A 23,551-nucleotide genomic window follows, 5' to 3' on the forward strand; every position below is an offset into this window, starting at 1 on the left:
TCCATCAATCTGTATGTCACATATATCTGTCACAGTACAGATAGAGTACCCATCCGACAGTCCTGTCTTTACACTGAGAATCCATCCTGCTGCAATTTATTTCCTTGTTCTATACAAGACTGGGATATGGAAAAGAATTAATAGCTGGTTTGGCTATCCACAAAATACTCTAGGCCATCAGCAGCAGGCATTTCCCCCCATTCTTTTAGTTTTATTTTCCTAAATCATAATGATCTAAATATCAATCACAATCTCATATTGTAGATGATTGCTGGGAAAGCATTTCAACACAGCACATTGATTAAATGTTCTACAGGAGGGAGGCTGAATAAGCTAATGAAATAATAGATGAAACATTGAACTAGCAGTGAATACCTCATGTCAAATGTCTGCTATGAATTTTAAACTATCAAAATAACCAAGATATATTTAGATTCAACAGATGCCACATGCCTTTATATTTATAGCTTCCAAGTCTTGTGGTATTGTTCTGAGGACTGCCAACACCAATGCCTATTAAAGGTATAAAAAGTCAGCACATTCCATGTGTCAAAGGATTTACATTAGGATAAGATCTGTAACTTATGCTTTCAGATTTGTGCAAATGCATTATTTCCTTCTGTTCTTGAAAATGTTTGCTTATTGGAAACAGAGAAATAATTCCACTTAAATTATATACTGTAAGAAAAATTAATGAACACCTCCAGTTTTTTATTGAGCTGAAGCTCTTGCAACTTGTTTCAAACCCCCTGGTTTTATATAAGATAACTCAATGTGCTGCGTATTTTACTCATTTCCATAAATAACCCTACTTGTAAACTAATCTATTCAATAGATTTGTTCCGAAGTGATGTGATGCAGACAAGAACCCTCTTATGGTCAATGCAAAGATTATTTTCCCCATTACATGCTTTGTCTAAGATAAAGAGCTTTTAAGTTTTTAATCATTGTATCTGCAGACCTATTCATAGAAGCTGACTCTTAAAGTGAGAACAAGAAAAGTGAGAAGGATCAAATGAAGGATTTACTGTGTGATTTATGAGTTGACCTTGCTAGATCATCTGCAAGATATTGTAGATACTAAAAATGTGAAATATAAAGAAAAATTTCCAGAAATATTTTGCAGATCAGGCCATGTCTGTGAAGAAAGAAACAGTTCAGATTTCAGGACAAGGAACTTACATCACAAATTGATTTCAGCGAGAAACTCACTAGCTTTTTTAAGCATTTGCAGTAAAAAGGCAGAAATGGGAATTTTTAAAGGAGAGATCAGTTGTGAAGTCTTTGGAATTGAAAGGCAGGAGAGATTAAATGATAAAATAAGATATGTAAAATGAATAAAGGAATAAGTAAATGTGAAATGAAGGGTGGAAATCTGAAATTAAAAATATCTGAAATGTTGTCAATATAAAATTGAACTCCATATTGACTGAGGAAAAGCTTTAATGTCCCCAGTAGATCTGCTTGAAGAATTGTTAAGGAATGTCAAGAGTCATGACAAAAGCTGGCAAAGCCAAGACAATAATTTTTTTATCACATTAAACAACTCTTTTCACTGTACATTGCATAGACATATATTGCACTGTACATTAACTGTCCTAGCCCCAGTAGCAACATTGTTATAGCCTCTAGCTGCACAATTTATGTACTAAATATTGAGCATTTATACCTATTCTTGTGGATCAAACACGGATTTATTTTAAAATACTGCTGAAGGGTTTTGGCCCGAAACACCGACTGTACTCGTTTCCATAGATGCTGCCTGGCCTGCTGAGTTCCTCCAGCATTTTGTGTGTGTTACTTGGATTTCTAGCATCTTCAGATTTTCTCTTGTTTCAATTTAACATAACATAATTACAAAACAATGTAAGAGAAAGGATAAAATCAGTATAAAAATCAGATATGAGAAATATTGAATAAAACCAGTGAACAAAACAGTCACAAATTGTCATCAAAATTTCATAAGATAGAAGTAAAGCCATATTTTTTTGTTAGAAATACAGGAAGTAGCAAAGCAAACTGTAAATATAAACCATCTTTGAGTGGTATCTACTATTAAGAACTGGTAACAGGACACTTAGAAATAATAATAATAATAGTCATCAGGAAATTAAGAGAAGTAATTCATGTTTGGAAAATTTCTTTTTTAAGGTTATAACATAGATGATGGTGGATAAGATGGGGATGACCCAGTCTGTCTTTTCTTTCAGTTTACTTTCTATCATCAGCAAAATAATAGGCGCGCTTATTGACAATGCTTTATTCACCATAACATTATTTAATGCCCATTTTAGATTTCCTCTGATCCATTTAGCTCCCAATCTCATCAAAGCTGTGGTCCAGCTGTCAACCTAAGAACTGAGTTCCAGATGTGAGGCCACAATTAATGGCTTTGGCATAAAGGTAGAGGTTTACCAAGTGTGGCGTCACAATACTCTGGTAAAACTGAAATCAATGGGAATCAAAGAAAAAAAACACTCCAGTGGTCAAAGTAATACCTTGCACAAGCCAGTATAGTTGTTTGGGTCAATTCCAACCTGGAAATCTGCAAGTACATTGTCCCAGGCCCAATAATCTTCAGCTGTTTTATCAACAACTTTCGATCAAAAGAGGAAATCTTTGCTAATGATAGCACAATGTTTGCAACCCTTCAGTGAGTGAAGCAGCCTTTGCTTGTATGTAGCAAGATCTAGATGATAAATGCAAATGACATTGCACAGAAATGCCAGGTAGCAACCATTTCCACCAGAAGAGAATCTAGCCACATACCCTTGACAATCAATAACATTACCATTACTGTGTCCCCCACATCAGTATCAACAGTAATCAGAAAATAGTAATCAAATGCACCAGCCACATAAATACCTTGGCAAGGAGAGTAGGTCAAGTCTGGGCATCTTATGGAAAGTGGCTGATATTCCTGATACTCCAAGGCCTTTCCACCATCAAGCAGCCTACTTAACTGGCCTTTCATCCACCAGCCTGAGCACTCATTCCCTCTGTCTCCAGCACCTAGTGATTACAGTGTGTACCATCTGTAATTTGCCCTGCAATTTCTTCCCTAAGCTATTTTGGCAGCACCTCCCAAACCCTTGTTCTCTACTGCCAAGAAGGACAAGAGATTTGAATGATGGGAACTCGTAGGTTCCCTTCCAAATTTTGCATGGTTCTTCATTGTCACTAGATCAAAACACTACAGCACCATGCGAGTACCTTCACCAGAAAGACTGAAGGTGTACGGGGGGCAGCTCACCTCCACCTTCTCTAAGAGATTTGGGGATGAACAATAAATGCTGTCTTTGCCAGTTCTGTCCATATCCTGAAATTGAATAAAAGATATGTTTTTTTCTGAACTCCCAGAAGGTCCTCAATAAGGGGCCACACAAGAGATTACTGAACAAGATGTGACCTCAATAGGATTGGAGATTTAATACCAGTGTTGCTTGCGGACTGGTTAGTAAACAGAGAGCAGGAATAACTGGATCATTTTTAGATAGTAGGTCCCTGTGTTTGGTACTAGGATCCTGGCTGCTTCTGATCTATATCCATAATATGGTTGAGGAGTTCAAGTGTAATATATAGAGCGTTTCTACAAAGCTATGGGGTGGTGTGTGTTCTGAATAAGATGCTGAGATACTTGCTAAGTGAATGGGCAAGGACATGGAAAAGGGGCATAGTATGAGAAAAATTATATCTACTTTGTTAGAAAAAATCGAAAACTGGAGTACTTTCCTTAAATGGTGTAAGTGTTCAGAGGGACGTGTGTTCTAGTACATGAATCACTGTTTGTTCTGCAATTGGGAAAACAAATAGTAACACACATCAAAGTTGCTGGTGAACGCAGCAGGTCTGGCGGACAGAGAAAGCAGGATCTCCCAGTGGCCACACATTTTAATTCTACATCCCATTCCCATTCTGACATGTCTATCCACGGCCTCCTCTACTGTAAAGGTGAAGCCACACTCAGGTTGGAGGAACAACACCTTATATTCCGTCTGGGTTGCCTCCAACCTGATGGCATGAACATCGACTTCCCTAACTTCCGCTAATGCCTCACCTCCCTCTCGTACCCCATCTGTTATTTATTTTTATACGCACATTCTTTATCTCACTCTCCTTTTTCTCCCTCTGTCCCTCTGAATATACCCCTTGCCCATCCTCTGGGTTCCCCCCCCCCCCGTCTTTCTTCCCAGACCTCCTGTCCCATGATCCTCTCGTATCCCTTTTGCCAATCACCTGTCCAGCTCTTGGCTCCATCCCTCCCCCTCCTGTCTTCTCCTATCATTTTGGATCTCCCCTCCCCCTCCAACTTTCAAATCTCTTACTCACTCTTCCTTCAGTTAGTCCTGACGAAGGGTCCCGGCCTGAAACGTCGACTGTACCTCTTCCTAGAGATGCTGCCTGGCCTGCTGCGTTCACCAGCAACTTTGATGTGTGTTGCTTGAATTTCCAGCATCTGCAGAATTCCTGTTGTTTGCGTAAACAAATAGTAAGTTGATCTTCATTGCTAGGGCATTTGAATGTGTGAGAAGAACATCTTACTTCAATTATTTAGGGTCCTGGGGAAGTTACATCTGGAATATGGACAAGGACTGATAAACTGGAGGGAGCACAGCATGATTGATGCCTGGGTTAAGACTAGGTTGACATATGAGGAAACTAGGATTAGACTCTCCAGAGTTTAGAAGAATGAGAGGTAATCTCATTGAAATGAAAAATTCTCATGTGGTTTGACACAGAGATATTTCTTCTGATTGGCTCACTTAGAACCATTGGTTACAGATTATAAATAAGGTGTTAGCTTCAACAATGAAAGACACAGTACCACCCTAGGTTAGTGAAGCTGGAATTCAGCTCAGTGACTGAGTGTATTCATGTCAGAGATCTATAGTTTTTTTAAAATTTGGACAAACGAGAGGTATTGTGCTGAGGTGGAAGATTAGCCATAACTTAATTGAATGCAAAACAGGGCTGCATTGCCTATTCCTATTTCTGTTTCTAATGTTTTTGTGAATACATGTGCATATGTATGAAAGAGAAAAGACAATTGTACAGTACTGTCTTTGGTAAATGCTCTGATTTCTTGTTGTAACAGGAAACTGCAATTTGAATGTACAATCAACATAACACCTTATTCAATGATTTCACGTTATAGCTAACCCATGCAAGAATTAACTTTCTGGATTTAGAATTACAACTTAAGTAATTATTATACCAATAATAATCAGTAGGTATGTCTGGATGGTAATGTAAAATTTATTTTATGATGTTCCAGATTAATCTATCATCAGCTGAAGGAGTATAATGAATGACTGTAAAATCATTGACCAATCTGGTAGGTAGTTTCAGAATTCATTGGTTCAAATATCTAATTTGATTTCATCAACAATTTGTAGTTTTTTTAATGGTAGAATAAGTAAACTATAATAAGTCTAAATATGAATATATCATAAAGTGATCTAAAATATAACATCTCACTTTATTTACCAAAAAAGTTCTAATTATTATATTTTGTCAATTATCCATTAATTCTATATTCATTATATATAATAATGGATTATTATGAGCAGAGGACTATAATAATACTTAAACCTCCAGCAGTGTTGAAGCGATGTCATTATATTTGACTGTTCAAGAAAAAAAATATACTTTGCTGGATGGAGATTTTATTTTAATGCTCCCTGTCCTCTGGTATAACTTCTTTTTCATAGTGACCATCAGAAGAAAGCTATCCACAGCAAATCTTGAAGAACTATTCATATAATTTATCACTGCTTTCTGTTTCAACAGTTTTATAACTAGAAATCTGATCATGCAATTTTCTGCTGAATCCCCAAACCACAATCCTTTATTTACCAATGTGCAAAATTCCACCAGAACTTTAGTTCTGCTTTGCACCAGTAGGCATTGGAGGTCTGATGCATAAAACGTACACAGAATTACATCATGCATTACATACATACTGGAGAAGGCGCAGAAGAGACTTACAAGGATGCTGCCTGGACTAGAGGGTCTGAGTCATAGGGAAAGCTTGGCCATGCTGGGTCTTTATTCTTTGGAGTGTAGGAGGATGAGGGGTGACCTCACAGAGGTTTATAAATTCATGATGGGTAAGGATAATGTGGACAATCATAATTTCTTCCCCAGGCTTGGTGAGTCTAAAACTAGAGGGCACAGATACAAGATTAGAGAGAAGAGATCTGAGAGATAACCTCTTAACACAGAGGGTACTGAGTATCTGGAATGAGCTACCAGAGGAAGTGGTAGAAGCAAGCACAATTATGACACTTGAGAGGTATTTGACTGGATATGTGGGTGGGAGGGCTTTGGAGGATTAGGGGCTGAACGTGGGTAACTGGGACATGCAGGGAGGATGTTGTGGTCGATATGGACATGCTGGGTCTAAAGACCTGTTTCTGTGCTCTATTACTCAATGATACTATTCATAGTGAAATGTTCATCTGGAGTATTTGAAGCTGAAATAGACATATACTGTTTCAGAAAAATCCAGAGAACCATGTTTTCATGTGCTGTTTAGAGAGCTGCTCAGCTACTTGATACTTAGTTTTCTGAATGGTCACTCAGAAAGCTATTAGAAGTTCTTCATTGACTTTACCAATTTGTCATGTTGCATATTTGGCAAAAGTAGTTTTGCAGTTGTACCACAGGATGTACTTCATGAGCTGGAACCATCTCAGTCAGATCAAGGGTGTCTGAGATCTGCAAGAGAGGATGCGAAGTCAGGTTTATATCTGCAGAAATAATCACATAGTTCAGGGACCAATCTGCTATCTCCATCTCTCTGAAAAAATATTTGAGATAAATATTTTTTCAATTAGTAGTGGTAGAGTACTACAACCTTTTGAGCACACCTTTGCCTGGACTGTGTCACTGAGTTCAACGTCAGTGTCTTCAAGTTATCATTGTAGTATCTGATCTACGTAATAGATCTGCATGACAGCACTAGGGAAACTACAGTTGTTCTCCGTTCAAGAAAACCGGACTTGGTCTCTGCTCAAGAGAAAGGGGACAAGAGAAAGAAATACAAGTTTTCAATAATTGCATATTTTGTGAAAGTTCAGAGAAGCATAGGCTATACTTCTAAATGAGTTACAAGGCTCAACACTAAATGTTCATGTAACTAAACACACTCTCTAATATTTCTTAGAGTCATTGGTATGTACCAGGGAAGTTTGTATGTTCTTTGACAGTTCAGCATTTGTATTTCATTTACTACTCTGTAAGAGATGGATTTGTGGAGATAAGAGGTTGAATCTTTGAAGGTAAGATATTTGCCCTCTTTCCTGACCCTATGTTCCAGCTAATGCAACATATTCGTTTTTAATGGCTACGACCACAGCCTGCAGGAAAATGATTTTGAGATCCTCAAAATCAAGTCTCTGTGTCATCAAGAGATTAAAATGGAAATAGGCCCTGCAACTCTCCAGAGATTCATGGCTAAGCTCTCCAGAGACAATTCTTAATTTAGCTGTTCCTGCATCCTCAGCAAGCTTGTCATTAAGATTACATTATCTGTGCCTGATACCTTCCACAAGAAGGGTGAGGACGATTAAGCAGACCAAACAGAACAGGAAGAGATTGACCATAGCAGGGTCATGGAGACTCCTTCTGGATGTGCCAATTTTATTGCATGGAGATTCTTCTAAAGATTTTGCACTCTCTGTGCCCACACAGGTAGGTATTAAGTATGGAAGTCACATTCTTCTCGCATCTTCTCTCTTTGGTACTCAGTTGCCAAAGTCCCATATCACGAGGTTACTGCATGACTTCTAATCTATATTTTAACTAAATTAACCTAAGACATTTTTGGAAGTCATGGTAGTGTTTGCAGTCAAACCAGCAACACACTAAACTGCTCGGTTTTCACTAAAGTACTGATTACTTCTTGGCTTTCTTGGCACCCTTGTAACAGTGACAAGATTAAACAGAAGGAATATTTTTTTCTTTCTGGATAGGGATCACTGTCTTAGCCAATCAGTCAGTTCTGTTGGATCTGACTTAATGAAGATAGCTTCACATTATCAACTGTGCTGATGAACATTTCTCAAATTCAAAGTCGAATCATGGTTCCATTAAGAATCTTTACAGAGGTGTTCTAATTAAAGTTAGCATTTGATGTCCATCTGCACAACTGCCCATCTCCGTTCCTTTTAAGCCAGGAAAACTTTCCCTGTAACTCAGCTGTATCTTCATAATTAAGGACTCCCATCACTCAGCACATGCCCTCTTTTCATGGCTATAATCAGTGAGGAGGTACTGGAGCCTGAAGGCACATATTCAATGATTAAGGAACATCTTAGACCATAAGACCATAAGACAAAGGAGCAGAAGTTGGCCATTCGGCCCATAGAATCTGCTCTGCCATTTTATCATGAGCTGATCCCCATTCTCCCATTTAGTCCCACTCCCCCGCCTTCTCACCCTAACCTTTGATACTCAGATACCTATCATTCTCTGCCTTAAATACACCCAATGACTTGGCCTCCACTGCTGCCCATGGCAACAAATTCCATAGATTCACCACCCCTGACTAAAAAAATTTCTTCGCATTTCTGTTCTGAATGGGCACCCTTCAATCCTTAAGTCATGCCCTCTCGTACTAGACTCCCCCATCATGGAAAACAACTTTGCCACATCCTCTCTGTCCATGCCTTTTAACATTCGAAATGTTTCTATGAGGTCTCCCTCATTCTTCTAAACTCCAAGGAATACAGTCCAAGAGCAGCCAAATGTTCCTCATATGTTAACCCTCTCATTCCCAGAATCATTCTAGTGTGACTCTTCTCTGTACCCTCTCCAACGTCAGCACATCCTTTCTTAAATAAGGAGACCAAAACTGCCCACAGTACTCCAAGTGGGGTCTCACCAGCGCCTTATAGAGCCTCAACATCACATCCCTGCTCCTATATTCTATTCCTCTGGAAACGAACACCAACATTGCATTCGCCTTCTTCACTACCGACTCAACCTGGAGGTTAACCTTAAGGGTATCCTGTACGAGGACTCCCAAGTCCCGTTGCATCTCCGAACTTTGAATTCTTTCCCCATTTAAATAATAGTCTGCCCGTTTATTACTTCTGCCAAAGTGCATAACCATACACCTTCCAACATTGTACTTTATTTGCCACTTCTCTGCCCATTCTTCCAATCTATCCAAGTCTCTCTGCAGACTCTCCGTTTCCTCAGCACTACTGGCCCCTCCACCTATCTTCATATCATCAGCAAACTTAGCCACAAAGCCATCTATTCCATAATCCAAATCGTTGATATACAATATAAAAAGAAGCGGCCCCAACACGGACCCCTGTGGAATACCACTGGTAACCGGCAGCCAACCAGAATAGGATCCCTTTATTCCCACTCTCTGTTTCCTGCCAATCAGCCAACGCTCTATCCACGTATGTAACTTTCCCGTAATTCCATTGGCTCTTATCTTGTTAAGTAGCCTCGTGTGTGGCACCTTGTCAAAGGCCTTCTGAAAATCCAAATATACAACATCCACTGCATCTCCCTTGTCTAGCCTACTGGTAATTTCCTCAAAAAATTGTAATAGGTTTGTCAGGCAGGATTTTCCTTTAAGGAATCCATGCTGAGTTCTGCCTATCTTGTCATACGCCTCCAGGTACTCTGTAACCTCATCCTTGACAATCGACTCCAACAACTTCCCAACCACCAATGTCAAGCCAAGAGGTCTATAATTTCCTTTTTGCTTCTTCCCCTCTGCCATCTGATTTCTGAATGGATATTGAACCCATGAATACTACCTCACAACTATTTTTTATTTTATTGCACTACTTATTTAATTTGCCTTTTATATATATAGTTTTTATTATTATGTACTGCTGCTGCATGACAACAAATTTCATGACGTATACCAGTGATATTAAATCTGATTCGATATATTGAAGTCAACATTTGCATGACCAGCTATGGGACTGCAGGTGAATCTCTTACTGCAGGGTCAAGAAAGTCCTTCAACCTGGCAAATCAGAATCAGGTTTAATTTCACTGGCATATGTCATGAAATATGTTAACTTAACAGTAGCAGTACATTGAAATACATGGTATGGGGGGGATTGATTTCTGCATAAATATAGAAAAAGAGTAAATAAGTTACATTAAATATATATATGCATATTAAATTGTTAAATTAATAATTTAATTATTAAACAGAAGTAATAAAAGTGAGGTAGTGTTCATGGGTTCAATGTCTATTTAGAAATCGGATGGCAGAGGGGAAGAAGCAGTTCCTGAATCATTAAATGTGTACCTCCTTCCTGATGGTAACAATGCGAAGAGGGCATGTCCTGGGTGATGGGGGTCCTTTATGATGGACGCCGCCTTTCTGAGACACCACTCCATGAAAATGTCTTGGATACTATGATGGCTAGTACTCAAGAGGGAGCTGACTAATTTTACAACTTTCTGTAGCTTCTTTTGATCCTGTGCAGTAGTCCCTCCCCCCCATGCCAGAGGGTGATGCAGCCTGTCAGAATGCTCTCCACGGTACATCTGTACCGTGGAGAGTGTCTTAGTGCTTCACTTCAAAAATTGTGACACAGACAGTGCATTCAGAGGCAAAACGCCGAAGAACTGATCTTCACAAGTATAAGGAATGGAAATAATGAAAACTACAGGCCACTGGACCCTTTGCAATCCACTCTCAAAATGCACAATACAGTGTGGAATTTGACACAGTCTATATTATTTATATGCGAAAGGTTTGAAAATAATGCCCATCCAATGAAGCATTTTACTTTTCATTTGAGATTTTGTTAAAAGGGATTTTATCGAAGTGACCAAAACCAACAGTTTCCTGAAAGCTTAACATGCTATAAGCAACGACACTGAACTTTCATACTAATTGTTTTGACTCTCTGTAATAGTTTGATGGCAAACCATAAAAATTCATTCATCTTTTCAACTCCATATTATATACATCTGACGTTTCAAGAAAGCCTTTGTAACAGATGCAGATGGAGGCCTGCAGTTTGTGCTTTGTATAATTGACACCACTTTTTGTCCCAAAGGAATAAAAGAGAGGAAGAAATTCTGTTTACTCAGATAAGAAGGCAAGTAAATGGCAAATTAAAATGCTCTAACACTGATTGCCTTGCACAGAGCTGTTAGGACAATCACTTCATCCTTGCAACAATTCCATGTCCTTGTTAAAGGGAATACCAAAGTCTTTCATTATTCATATAAATGGAAAACAAATGATGACTCTCATGATGTGACCACAAACACAAACAAAGAATAAAATACAAAGTGTCAGCGAGATCAGGGGTCCCCAACCTTTTTTGCACCACGGACCGGTTTAATATTGACAATATTCTTGTGGACCGGCCGACGGGGGTGGGGGGTGTTAATCACGACCGGAATATAGGTGATAAGTCAACTATAAGTCACTTATAAGTGGCTAATACACTCAATTTTGTATCTAAAAGGTCCTATCTAACGTGTTTAATATTCATTTCCCTGCAACAAGACGGTCCCATCGAGGGGTGATAGGAGACAGCGATACTCGAAGTGGGTTCCTTATGTCCAGTCTATTCCACAATTTAGTTTTCGTTGCATTCATTGCAGAAAACTCTGCTTTGCAGAGATATGATGTTGGAAATGGAAGCAACATTTTCAGTGCTTTTGTGGCTATCTCAGGATATTCAGCCTTGACTTTGATCCAGAATGCTGGCAGAGGTGTTATGTCAAACATACTTTTCAGCCCACCGTCATTTGCAAGATCGAGGAGTTGATCTTCTTCCCGCACTGACATGGACAATTCACCGGGAGCATTCATAAATGGGTCATGGACCCATTCCTTTGCACGTCTTGGGTCATTTGCGGTTGGGAAGTAACGCTCGAATTCTGTCGACAGCAAAGATAGGTGATCGTGCACCAGCTGTGAGAAGGAAGGTGCAGCCTCAATCTCTCCCAAAGTCCCAGCTAATGTTGGGAACATGTCAAGTATGCCCCTGTCCACTTGCTGTCCCCACAGTTCCAGTTTGGCTTTGAAAGCAGACACTTTATCTGCCAACTTGAAGACAGTTGTCATTCTCCCCTGAAGTGACAAATTGAGTTCATTGAGCAGGTTGAAGATATCACACAGATAAGCGAGTTTTGCTATCCTCTCCCTGTCACTGAAGTGTGCTGCCAGTGGTGACTTTTCTCCTGAAAGAAATCTCTGTAGCTGCTCTCTTAACTCAAAAGCCTTGGCCAGGGCTCTCCCCCTTGATAGCCACGTGACTTCAGTGTGTAAGAGAAGGCATTTGTGCTCTGCATCCATTTCCTCGCAAAGCTGCTCAAACAGACGTGAGTTAAGGGCTTTTGCTGTGATGTGATTGATAACTTCAACAATGTCACTCAATACGCTGTTAAGATCAGGTGACATTTTATGGCTAGCCAGCATTTCCCTGTGTATGACACAGTGTGTAGACTGGCATTCAGGAGCAACCTCTTTGACTTAGGCAGTGAAACCAGACAGCCGTCTAGTCATAGCTGCATATTCCAACACAGGATGACCAGTCCGGTTTGCCTGACATGTAGTCATTCAAAAACTTGAATAGTTCTGCCCCAGTTGTGTTAGTTGGCAGCAGCAGTGCACACAACATGTCCTCGTGCACATCGTCTTGAAATATATATCACACATAAACCAGCAGTATTGCCTTGTTGTCGACATCGTTAGACTCGTCGACTTGGATAGCATACCATGGTGACTCGTTAAGCCATTCCAACAGCTGTGTTTCAATTCTCCTTGAAACTGTGGTAGCTGAAAGAGAAATCTGTGCCATCTTGTTAGCTGCAGCTTCTCCCAACAGTTCACGGCACATGTCCTCGGCAGCAGGCAGAATCAATTCTTCACCAACAGTGAAAGACTTCTTAGCCTTAGCAATACAGCTAGCCACTAAGTACGGCGCTCTCAGAGCAGCAGCATTTGTGGAGGTGGTAGCCCTCAGCACTTGCTTCTGTCCCGCTTGCTCATGCTTTTTCCGCTCAAAAAACTCAACGGGTTTGTCTTTAAGTGCAGGGTGCGTGGACTCAAGGTGCCAAAGCAGGTTTGAGGGCTTCATTGCCTCATCAGACAGCTTGTCTCCACATCACACGCAGGGGGCTTGGAATGTGTGAGTCACAGGTTGCAATAAAGCCATATTTTATGTACAACTCATCGTATTTTCTGTTGAAGGAAGCTTTCTTTTTTTTTTGCAGTCTTGGCCTCAGCTGTCCATGCGTTATCATCATTTTTAGGCCTTTTATGACCCTACCACCTCTTCCAAAGAAACTCTCAAGCGACGTTTGTTTTTTTACTCATCGAGTAGTTGTAGGTTAATGACCAACTGATGACCTCGCGTGGGTAATGACCTTGCGTGCATTCAAGTTCAACAGTGGGCGTGACAGGGAACGAGGAAAGGTGCAGCTGACTCATATCATTTCATATCGCCAAATCATATTGTTTCCTCGTGGCCCGATAGCGCATGCTTTGCGGCCTGGTGGTAGCTGCTAGATAACGGTTGTTGTTCCATGGAATTTTCTTCAAGGAATTGTAGGTTAAAAAATGGTGACAGTTAGATTCTCTTTGGGAGTGATGTGGGTCCTGGAGTTCAGTGCATTGTTGTTGAAAAGAGGCAGTGAGGTTGTTCCTTATTGTCTCAGGTGTGCATCAGTAGTAGGTCCTGAGACGACCATATTTTCAAAATGCAGTTCTGGCTGGAACCCCATTTGATCAGTCCAAGTCCTGACCAGCTCAGTTACTTAATCCTAGTCCCATTTCTCATTCTGTACCTCAACATCCAAGCAGCTGCTCTGAGGCCATTCAAAGCTTTTAAGTTTGCTTCACATAATTAAAAAAAATCAATATTAATTTCAACAGTTAAACATAAAATTAAACTTACATTATCTTTTTTTCTGACTCTTCTGAATGCAAGTTAAAAAATGTCATTGTGGTTGAGGAGACAAAGAACTGATGAAACAACATTGAACACTCAGCAGTCGAAGGTCATCAATCCCAGAGGTCGGGTCAACAGGTATTGAGAAGACCAGCAATCCCCAGGTCGGAGGTGTGTACAGGCAGGAGTTATAAGTGACAGTTAACAACCCCCCACCCCCACTTTCCCATTACCTGGGTTGGTGGTCCATAATCGAGACCCGAAGATCAAAGTCCCATGATCGGTGAGTCCTGGGGTTGATACCCAGAGGTCATTGAGGTCTGGAAGGAAAAGACAGAGATCTAAGTGCAGAGGTCGGTGAGTCCTAAGGAAGAAGCCTCTGCGTCAGCTTGTCTGGAGATCAGAGGCCCGATGACTGCAAGCCTGTGCCAGGGACTTGAGGTTAGGGGCCCAAAGGCTGAGTCTGAGAGTCCAGCGGCCAAGGACCGGAGACCTGCAGGTAGCCTTTCCTGAAGTTGGAAGCCTGTATATCTGTGTAAGTGGGTGTGATGAGGGGTATCAGTGGAAAAGAGCTTGATGTGCTGTTGTTTGTTGCTGCTATTGCTTGGGTTGTTCTACTGAACATGGTGAGTATGCTATGTTGGTACCAGAATGTGTAGCGACACTTGCAGGCTGCCCCCACAGATCTTTAGGTGTGTTGATCATTAACACAAACAATGTATCTCACTGTATCCATATACATGTGATAAATAAATCTAAATCTGAACTTCAAAAGCATTAAAGTTAGGAGGCCAATAAAACATGAAACTGAAGTAAAATAAGTAGGATAAATCAAACACCTTTCTTACACTTTCCTATCTATTCCACAACATGAGCCTGAGAGAACAATTCGTCAGGGTCATGTTGTGGAGTCCCAGCACAATTGTCTCCTGGGTTGGCATAAGTCCAGGATTTACTTACCAGGAAGCAGCTGAAAGAGATGATTCCCTTTGAACTCCAGCCAGAGCAGTTTAGGCACATTAAATGACAAACTAGACTCAAAGAAGAGTATGTATTTTCCTGATCCTATTTCTGATTGTTTCATATTTTTCCTGTTCTAATATCACTGAAATCAGAACAAATGTAATTCTTATTTTTTTTATTTTAATGCTCTGAAGTTTTTAGCAAATTGAGAAGTGTTTGTGATGACCATTTTCTGTAAATAACAGTGCTGACAATGTACTTGTTGTCTGTTGAGTTGGTGCCTCGACTGGACTGTCCAAATCCAGGCATAAAACAAATGACTATGTTCACATTATTCGTGAGAGAATGCACCATTGTTCATTCATAGTTTAGACTGACATATGGAATAGGCAGTTGGATTACAAACAGAGCTTCAGAATTTCATGAGTGTTAGGAATTTGCAGTGTCTAAATCCAGGCCCTCATCCCCATAAGTACCAACTAATCCATCCATGTCCAATTGATTTAAAAGCATTCCAAATCTGCAGTAAAGTCAGCAGAAAAAGCTATATTTAACAATGTTCTTTGAATAGATGGCATGCAATATATCTTCTTTGCTGTTGTTCAGTAATCATATCCATCTTGCTAATGCTGAGACTCAATGATAGAATTAGCAAGTTATGAATTAACAGAGGTATTCCTTTATCACCTTCAATTCAGTTGTTTGACAAGAAGATTGAAAGCATGCTAAGTCAATACTTGAAAGTCTGCATATTTCTTTTCAGCACATGCAGATGCTGCATATACCCAGTAAATGAAAGCGGTTTCTCTGACACAACAGTTCAAGCTGATAGCTAATATAAGGAAATGATGTACAATAGGATGATGCATTAGAAATATACTAATTCAATTCAATTCAACTTTAATTGTCATTCAACCATACATGAATACCCATGAATACAGCCAAATGAAACAGCATTACTCCAGGGCCAAGGTGCAAAGCACAGTGCCGACAGTCACACATAGCACAAAGCACACATAGCATGTACAAGGTAGGAAGCACATATTGATATCATAGCCACGCAAAAAAAGAGTCCAAACTCGAGCCATTGATCTACAGTCAACCACAACAGAGCATGTTTTCTGCCAAGTGACCACTGGGGACACCATCGACTCCAGCCTGGATGCCCTGGTGGAGTGCATCAGTTCCAATGCCTCTCTCCTCGTGGCTGTAAACAGGCGACACTGCGGCTTAAGGCCTAGTCCTTGCGTATACAAGATAACAAGCACGTATAGTAGAATTAGATCATGCTTTGTTTTTTTTTCTTAATTCTGACCTGCATCATTGCAACCCTGGCACCAGGAACTCCTCTACTATCCTGGCATCCAGCTTTCGTGTGATGGGCTTAATGAGTAATTTTATAATTGACTCAGCACTCTATCCCCTTTTAATGGACATTTAAAAGAAAAACTAATTCACAGTTACCAGGAGAAAGAGATTCTCGTATGCAGTGGCTATGCAGTACAACTGGTTAAAATCTATCTTTAGAGATTCCCTTCACTTAACTAAAATGTATTTCCAAATCACAGAGTCTCAAGAAATTTAGTTGCAATCAGGGATAGATCATTAATTGGACAGCGACTTCTCAACTAATCAGAGTTGATGTAGGATTCCCCGAAATCTTAAATACCAGCTTAAGTGTCTGCAGAAAAGTTAGGAATTTCAATATTTGATCCAGTCTTCAGGGTATCTTGAGGTAGATTATACTGTAAGTGCTGTTTGCTACTTCCAACCGATAAAAAAAATCACATAAAATGTCATGTAAAAAACTTTTCTTTAAGATTTTTAGAAATGCATTTCCCTTGTTTTATGGACAGAACAATTGAAACCAATGTCAAATATGAAAGAAGAAAATTCTAATAATAAACAACGGGAAACGTCACTGATGCCTGGTCTCGGTTACATGACAACTGGCGAGGAAAGATTCCGAGGACGCCGTAATGTCATTTTTGATTCTGATTCTGACTACGTGAAGTTGGCAAAGCGAGGTGGTCTGCGAGGTAATGCTCTTGTATCTAAAAAATATTACCTCCAGAATTGTCAGTGCTTTACAGATTATAGCAAGGCTCGTAACTTCTGGAAGTCAAAGCAAAAAAAAAGCAAAAAGCGGTGGAGGGACCTTTACAGAATAATGGAATGTAAGTGAGATCTGCTAGTTTGGAGCAAGAGAGCATTTGATTCAGCTAGTATCCTTGCACTTCCAGTAAATAATTTTTGATTCACTGTTTTCAACCCCCTCACTACCTCCCTTTCTCCTACCAGCACAAAGTTACAGATTTCTGAAAAAGAGTTATTAAGAAAGAAGTCTGCATTCCCAGTTTACATTCTCCCACCCCATTCGAGAAGAAAACCTATCTGCATTATTGAATTCAGCAATTAATGAAAATACCATTTTTTCTTAACAGAAAAACATATCAGCTAATTATCGAAATCTACAATTTCAGATAACTCACTCAATCTGCTTTTGTCAGAACTGGCCAATTCCACTGTAAGCAATCTATCGAAGATATTGGCTTTGTTTTTTGTTTTTATGAGGCAGGTTTGGTTGGATAAATAGAGGATTTAGCAACTATGGCCAAACTAGCAGAACCACTTGTGATATCACTCAGTAAGACTTGTAATGGATGGAGAGCCCGATATGTATCTTTCACACTTTGCAGGCTAACCTGATCAAACCGTTGGAGTATTTGGCTTGGAATGCATTGAGGATAAAAGCAGCGACTAAGTTTTATTCAATATCATCAAAACAGTGTGAATGTATTTCGGAATTGTGCATACAGTAATGGAGTTTCTAAAATACCAGAATTATTGATAGTGGCAGCAAGGTCAAAGTGTCTTACAAATATTTATGTTTGCCCAAAGTGGATCCCTTTGAGATAAATTTCAATTAATTTGGTCAACATAAAGACATGTTCTGTTTAATATAAAATGCGGCTGTCAGAAATCACACTGTGTGCACACTCCCCTTGCTAGCCTCTCATTCCTTCCTTCCTCCCATCTCTGCTCCACTAACATAGATAACATTTCTAAGCTACTTCCTCTTTAGTCTGTGATTCTGTGCTGCTGCATGTGCAAGCAAAATGCTATAACAGAATCACCGAGAAACACCAACAATCAGGAAATTTCTGACAGCGAACTTTTGTGTGTTTATTTATCTATTGAGATATAGCATGGAATAGGCCCTTTCAGCCCTTTGAACCTCATTGCCCAGCGATCCCCAATCGGCCAGCAATTCCCTGATTTAATCCTAGCCTAATGACAGGACAATTCAAAAGACCAATTAACCTACCAACTGGTTCATTTTTGAACTGTGGGAGGACATCAGAACGCCCAGAGGAAAGCCATGTGGTGAAAGGGAGAACGTACAAACTCTTTGCAGACAGTGGCAGGAATTGAACCTGGGTCACCTGTACTGTAAAGTGTTATGCTAACCACTAGGCTACCATGCTGGCCATGTGTTATTGACCATCAGATTGCAGAAATGTATTTGAAAATCTAGAAAGATTGAAAATCGAAAGATTGGAACAACTGGGCTTGTATACTCTGGAATTTAGAAGGCTAAGAGGGGATCTTATTGAAACATATAAGATTATTAAGGGATTGGACACACTGCAGGCAGGAAGCATGTTCCCGCTGATGGGTGAGTCCAGAACCAGAGGCCACAGTTTAAGCATTAGGGGTAGGCCATTTAGAATGGAGTTGAGGAAAAATTTTTTCACCCAGAGAGTGGTGGATATATGGAATGCTCTGCCCCAGAAGGCTGTGGAGGCCAAGTCTCTGGATGCTTTCAAAAAAGAGATGGATAGAGCTCTTAAAGATAGCAGAATCAAAGGTTATGGGGTTAAGGCAGGAACTGAATACTGATAGTGGATGATCAGCCATGATCACAGTGAATGGCGGTGCTGGCTCGAAGGGCCGAATGGCCTACTCCTGCACCTATTGTCTATTGTCTATTGTCTATAAAACATTGCAGTTGTTCTCCAGCCCTCACAAATCAAAGTCATTTCAGAAATTGGTACTGTTATCCAACTGCTTTGCTGGTTATCGTGCCTCTTAACTGAAGTCTTTTAAAGCTTCCACCAATTCTAAATCTTCCGGTTCAGTAAATCTACCAGGAGAGACATTATCAAAGATTCACAGATTCTAAGTACATTTATTATCAAAGAATGTACAAATTATACAACCTTGAGATTCGCCTGATTACAGATAGCCACAAAGCAAGAAGCTCAAAAGAACCCAATTAAAAATAGACCAATATCCAATTTGCAGAGAAAGAGAAAAACACAAATCATGCAAATAATAAAAGGCAACAGCATTCCAAACCAAATTGAGTCCATAGACCCGGAAGCAGGAGCAGCTGGAGTGGGCTCATAGCTTGGTGTCAGTTTGTCACACAGCAGGGCAAATTACTGTGAAGCTCGCAGACATGAAGCTCATAGCAGCTGGAACAGTCTCACAGCCTCAGTGCTGTGTTAGAACAAGCAGAATCAGACTGACTCTCACCTCTGGTCCCAACACACAACCTTTTCAGTCAATGGGTTCTCTCTGAAATGAGAGGATCTATATACCAATTCACAACGGAGAAGTTTATCTGCTTCATTTCTATATTGCCAAGGGATAAGAATTCAATAATTTCTCATATACTTATATATCATTTGGCAATAACTTTAGTACTAAGTGAAATTGAATATTCTTTTCATTTTGCTTACAGATTTATTGACTTTTAGTGACTTTCCCACAAAAACTACATGTGCTTCCTTCAAGAAACCTGAGTGGCTGACTTCTGAGTCTACATTCCAAGGAAATAATCAGTAAGTGGCTGGAGAATTTGTTCATCAATGACACCATTTTTCTTCATCTCTGAAAATAAGTTGTGATGTAATTAGGAGCATTTTTTGTATCATAACAATATTTTACCACCCAAAATATTGTTGGAATTTAGAAGATTGAGGGGGGATCTTATTGAAACATATAAAATCCTAAAGGGATTGGACAGGCTAGATGCAGGAAGATTGTTCCCGATGTTGGCGAAGTCCAGAACGAGGGGTCACAGTTTGAGGATAAAGGGGAAGCCTTTTAGGACCGAGATTAGGAAAAACTTCTTCACACAGAGAGTGGTGAATCTGTGGAATTCTCTGCCACAGGAAACAGTTGAGGCCAGTTCATTGGCTATATTTAAGAGGGAGTTAGATATGGCCCTTGTGGCTAAAGGGATCAGGGGGTATGGAGGGAAGACTGGTACAGGGTTCTGAGTTGGATGATCAGCCATGATCATACTGAATGGTGGTGCAGGCTCGAAGGGCCGAATGGCCTACCCTGCACCTATTTTCTATGTTTCTATGTTTCTAAAAGATCTTGCAAATCTACAGATGTGATAGAAATGATAGGCTTCTTATTTAGTCCAACTGTTATGATTCCCTTGAAAGCCATAATAACATAGCATTTAGGTTATTTTTATATTTTTAGTGGGTTGTCAAAGTACCTAAAGACTTAACACAATACATTGCTTGGAAACTGGCCAGTTAAGATAGGCGGAGGGACTTTCCCATCCTGCAAAGTCTACCTATTGTAATCTTGTCATCTGAGTATCCAGCTGGACCACAAACTTGACAATCTCACATTACATTTTAGAGCATTTTTGAGCCCTGTAAGAAATGTTAACTGGCAACCAGAGCACAGATGTTTTGGAAAGAAATTCAGCGATTGAAACTGAAGGACAGAAGCAGCATATTTCATCTTCTGCACATACCATTTTGTAAGGGTAAACTATGGACATTTTCTAATATTTTCAGAAAGGTATCAACTTTCTTCAGGTTACTTTTGTAACCCTCAGGTTCTGTCAGCTGCATAAATCTTAGGGAGACAATCTCTGGCTCCAAACGTGTGAGATTGAGGTGCAAAACCTCCTGTTTGTGTGGATGCTGTGTGATTTGTTACCCTGTTACAAATCAGTACCACAAAATAACAGACGGTACACCATATGCAATTAAACGATTTAGCCTCATAATTCTTAATTTGACTAAAGGGTTAGTAAAGTAAAACAAAAAGAAAAGGGCATTTTAATGAAACAGTCTAATGTGCACAAGTTGGAGCTCATGGTTTCCCTTCTGCTGATCCTCCATCAATTTCCCCAGGCTTCGTCGACTCTCAGCCCCACTTCAAGTCCACTCCTTTCTGGTGTCTATGACCTCTCTGTTCTGGCATCTTTTCTCTCCATCTTCCGCCAAACAAAAGACCCAGATCACCTCAGTCTCAGGCACACAACAAGAAAAACACACTCTCTTCATTGGATGGCACACATTCCAAAGCCCCCATTATCTGTCGCCATAGCCCAAACACTGCTGCTATATTACATTAGCAGTGCTTCTACAGAAAGACCATTACATTAGCAGTGAAACCTTTCCCAGGGTGTTGCACTTGCTAGTGGGAACCTGGTTACTGTTTTCAACATTAGATTCTGCCATCAGATGTACTATTTGGCTATGAAATATTATTCAAAGCATTCCCAATATTTCTCATACTGCCCTTACAAGATAAAAACCCATTCAACACAATGGCTCTCAGAATTACCCCAGCTAAATTATTTCCCTACCTATTTCTCTGTAATCTATTCCCTCTCACAAGCTCATTAACTCTCTCATCACCCAACTCCACTAGGGACAAATTACAACTACTAATTAACTTACCAACCAGCACAGATTTAGAATGTATGAAGAAACTGGAGCATCTGGGGCAAACACATGTAGTCATGTGCTGGATGTGTAAACTCCATGCACATAGCAATTAGAGATCTAGATTGAACCCAAGCTAAAGCAGCAGCTCTACTTGACATGGCACTGTGCTGACAATACAAAATACACGTTCTCCTTACAGGTTAATCCAGAAGAAATTTTCAGATTCTATGTCTCAGGGCTCAATCCTAGATGAATCAGAGGGCAGAAACTGCAACCTTTCACCAATTGAGGCAGCTGAACGACAGTTACATGAGAAGGAAGAAAATCAGGAAGAGTCAAGAAGCATTCAGGTAATATTGCAAATTGTAATTATGCTGAAACACATAAATGTAATTGTGAATGTGATACTTACTTAGAACTTTTAATTTTGGGGAGTTTGTCAAACAAATCATTTGGGCTCATCTGATATAGTTTTTCTTCTAATGCTAAAACAATGATGAATGATGGAAGGATTCTTTCAGTGGCAGAGGTTTATCATGACATTCTCTCATCAATGGCATTCCAACCTACACTTTTGAGCAGATATTGAGTAGACAGACCTGGAACGAGCAGTGTTTTCATTCAGAAATGGAGCTGTTCCTAAGATTTTAATTTTAACCATGAGATGAGTAGGTGAAGCCATTATAATTGAACTATCAGATGAAGGGGACATTCATGTCTTTCTTTAATTTTGGAATCTAATGGTGATGTTTATTCAGGTCTTTTGAGGGGTTGGACCTTCTTTATCCCATGTCTACCTTCATAATGGTTCTCACCAGCAGTTTTATTGTCACTTGCTCCAATGAATTTATGACTGAAGTTATGACTATTAAAAGTTGCTATATATGAATAGAAAAGAAAGATGCTGGATTTATTTTGTATTTCTCATATAACCAGGGCAAAATGTTTCATAGCTAATTAAGTTCTCTTCAATTGTAATGACTGTGGAAAAGCAAGAAGCCACAACTGCCAATTGAGGACACAGCATCTCACATAAATACTGAGATTATCTCTCACGGAGGTGTTGTTTAAGAAAGTAATGTTTACTAGAACTCTGCTGCTCCTTCTTGAAACATAGTATTGATCTATTATATCCACTTGACACATGAATCCCCAGTTTAATATCCCACCTGAAAGGCTGCACTTCCAATATGGCCGGAGCCCAATAGAGCCGATCACCCAATCACAACATAACCTTCCTGGAGAAATTTGTCCACTTCTGGGAGAGACAGTCAAATTTTCAATTATTATTACCACCTAATTCATCTGCCACATAATTAATTCTGTACAAACAACATGCAGGCAGCGAGTTCAGATAGTACATGTACTAAACATAGAATAGTACAGAGAAAATCATCATGGTCTTGGATATGAGTGGCACACAAGCCCATGAAGCATTTAAGAAAAAGGAGTATAACAAAGAGAGACAAGAGATGGCACCCCATGTTAGCTGCACAGAATGGATATCTGAACCTCTTGTCCTAGACTCCCCTACCATGGGAAATAACCATGGCAAAGTTATTTCCCATGATAAGGGAGTCTAGGACAAGAGGGAAAGACTTCAGGATTGAAGGACGTCCATTTAGAACAGAGATGTGGAGAAATTACTTTAGCCAGATGGTGGTAAATCTGTGGAATTTATTGCCAAGAGTGGCTGTGGAAGCCAAGTCATTGGGTGTATTTAAGGCAGAGATAGATAGGTTCTTGATTAGCCAGGACATCAAAGGGTATGGAGAGAAGGGAGAGGAGTGGGGATGACTGGAAGAGTTGGATCAGCCCATGATTGAATGGCGGAGCAGACTCAATGGGCCAAATGGCCAACTTCTGCTCCTATATCTTATGGTCTTATAAATGCAGAATTTCTTAAAATATTACAATACCACTCTTCCTTGCATCAACTGGCAATGATCTCAATGTTTCACTAAGAACCAAAAA

At 39.9% G+C, this 23,551-nt stretch overlaps 1 protein-coding gene across 8 annotated transcripts in view; it reads left to right on the top strand.

Moving 5' to 3' along the window:
• The window catches only part of c6h7orf57 (chromosome 6 C7orf57 homolog), a 73,587-nt gene that overhangs the window by 10,383 nt on the left and 39,653 nt on the right, over positions 1–23,551 (top strand). For 6 of the 8 annotated variants that reach the window (XM_072261976.1, XM_072261980.1, XM_072261978.1 and 3 more), the window contains exons 2-4: positions 16,721–16,903; positions 19,615–19,714; positions 21,777–21,927. In XM_072261976.1, coding sequence (XP_072118077.1) covers positions 16,721–16,903; positions 19,615–19,714; positions 21,777–21,927 — 434 coding nt within the window. Of the gene's footprint in view, positions 1–5,275; positions 5,336–16,720; positions 16,904–19,614; positions 19,715–21,776; positions 21,928–23,551 lie in introns of all 8 variants that reach the window. The other 2 variants (XM_072261981.1, XM_072261982.1) reach the window with 1 other exon arrangement.

This window comes from Mobula birostris, chromosome 6 (genome assembly GCF_030028105.1).
Source record: "Mobula birostris isolate sMobBir1 chromosome 6, sMobBir1.hap1, whole genome shotgun sequence".
NCBI lineage: Eukaryota > Metazoa > Chordata > Chondrichthyes > Myliobatiformes > Myliobatidae > Mobula > Mobula birostris.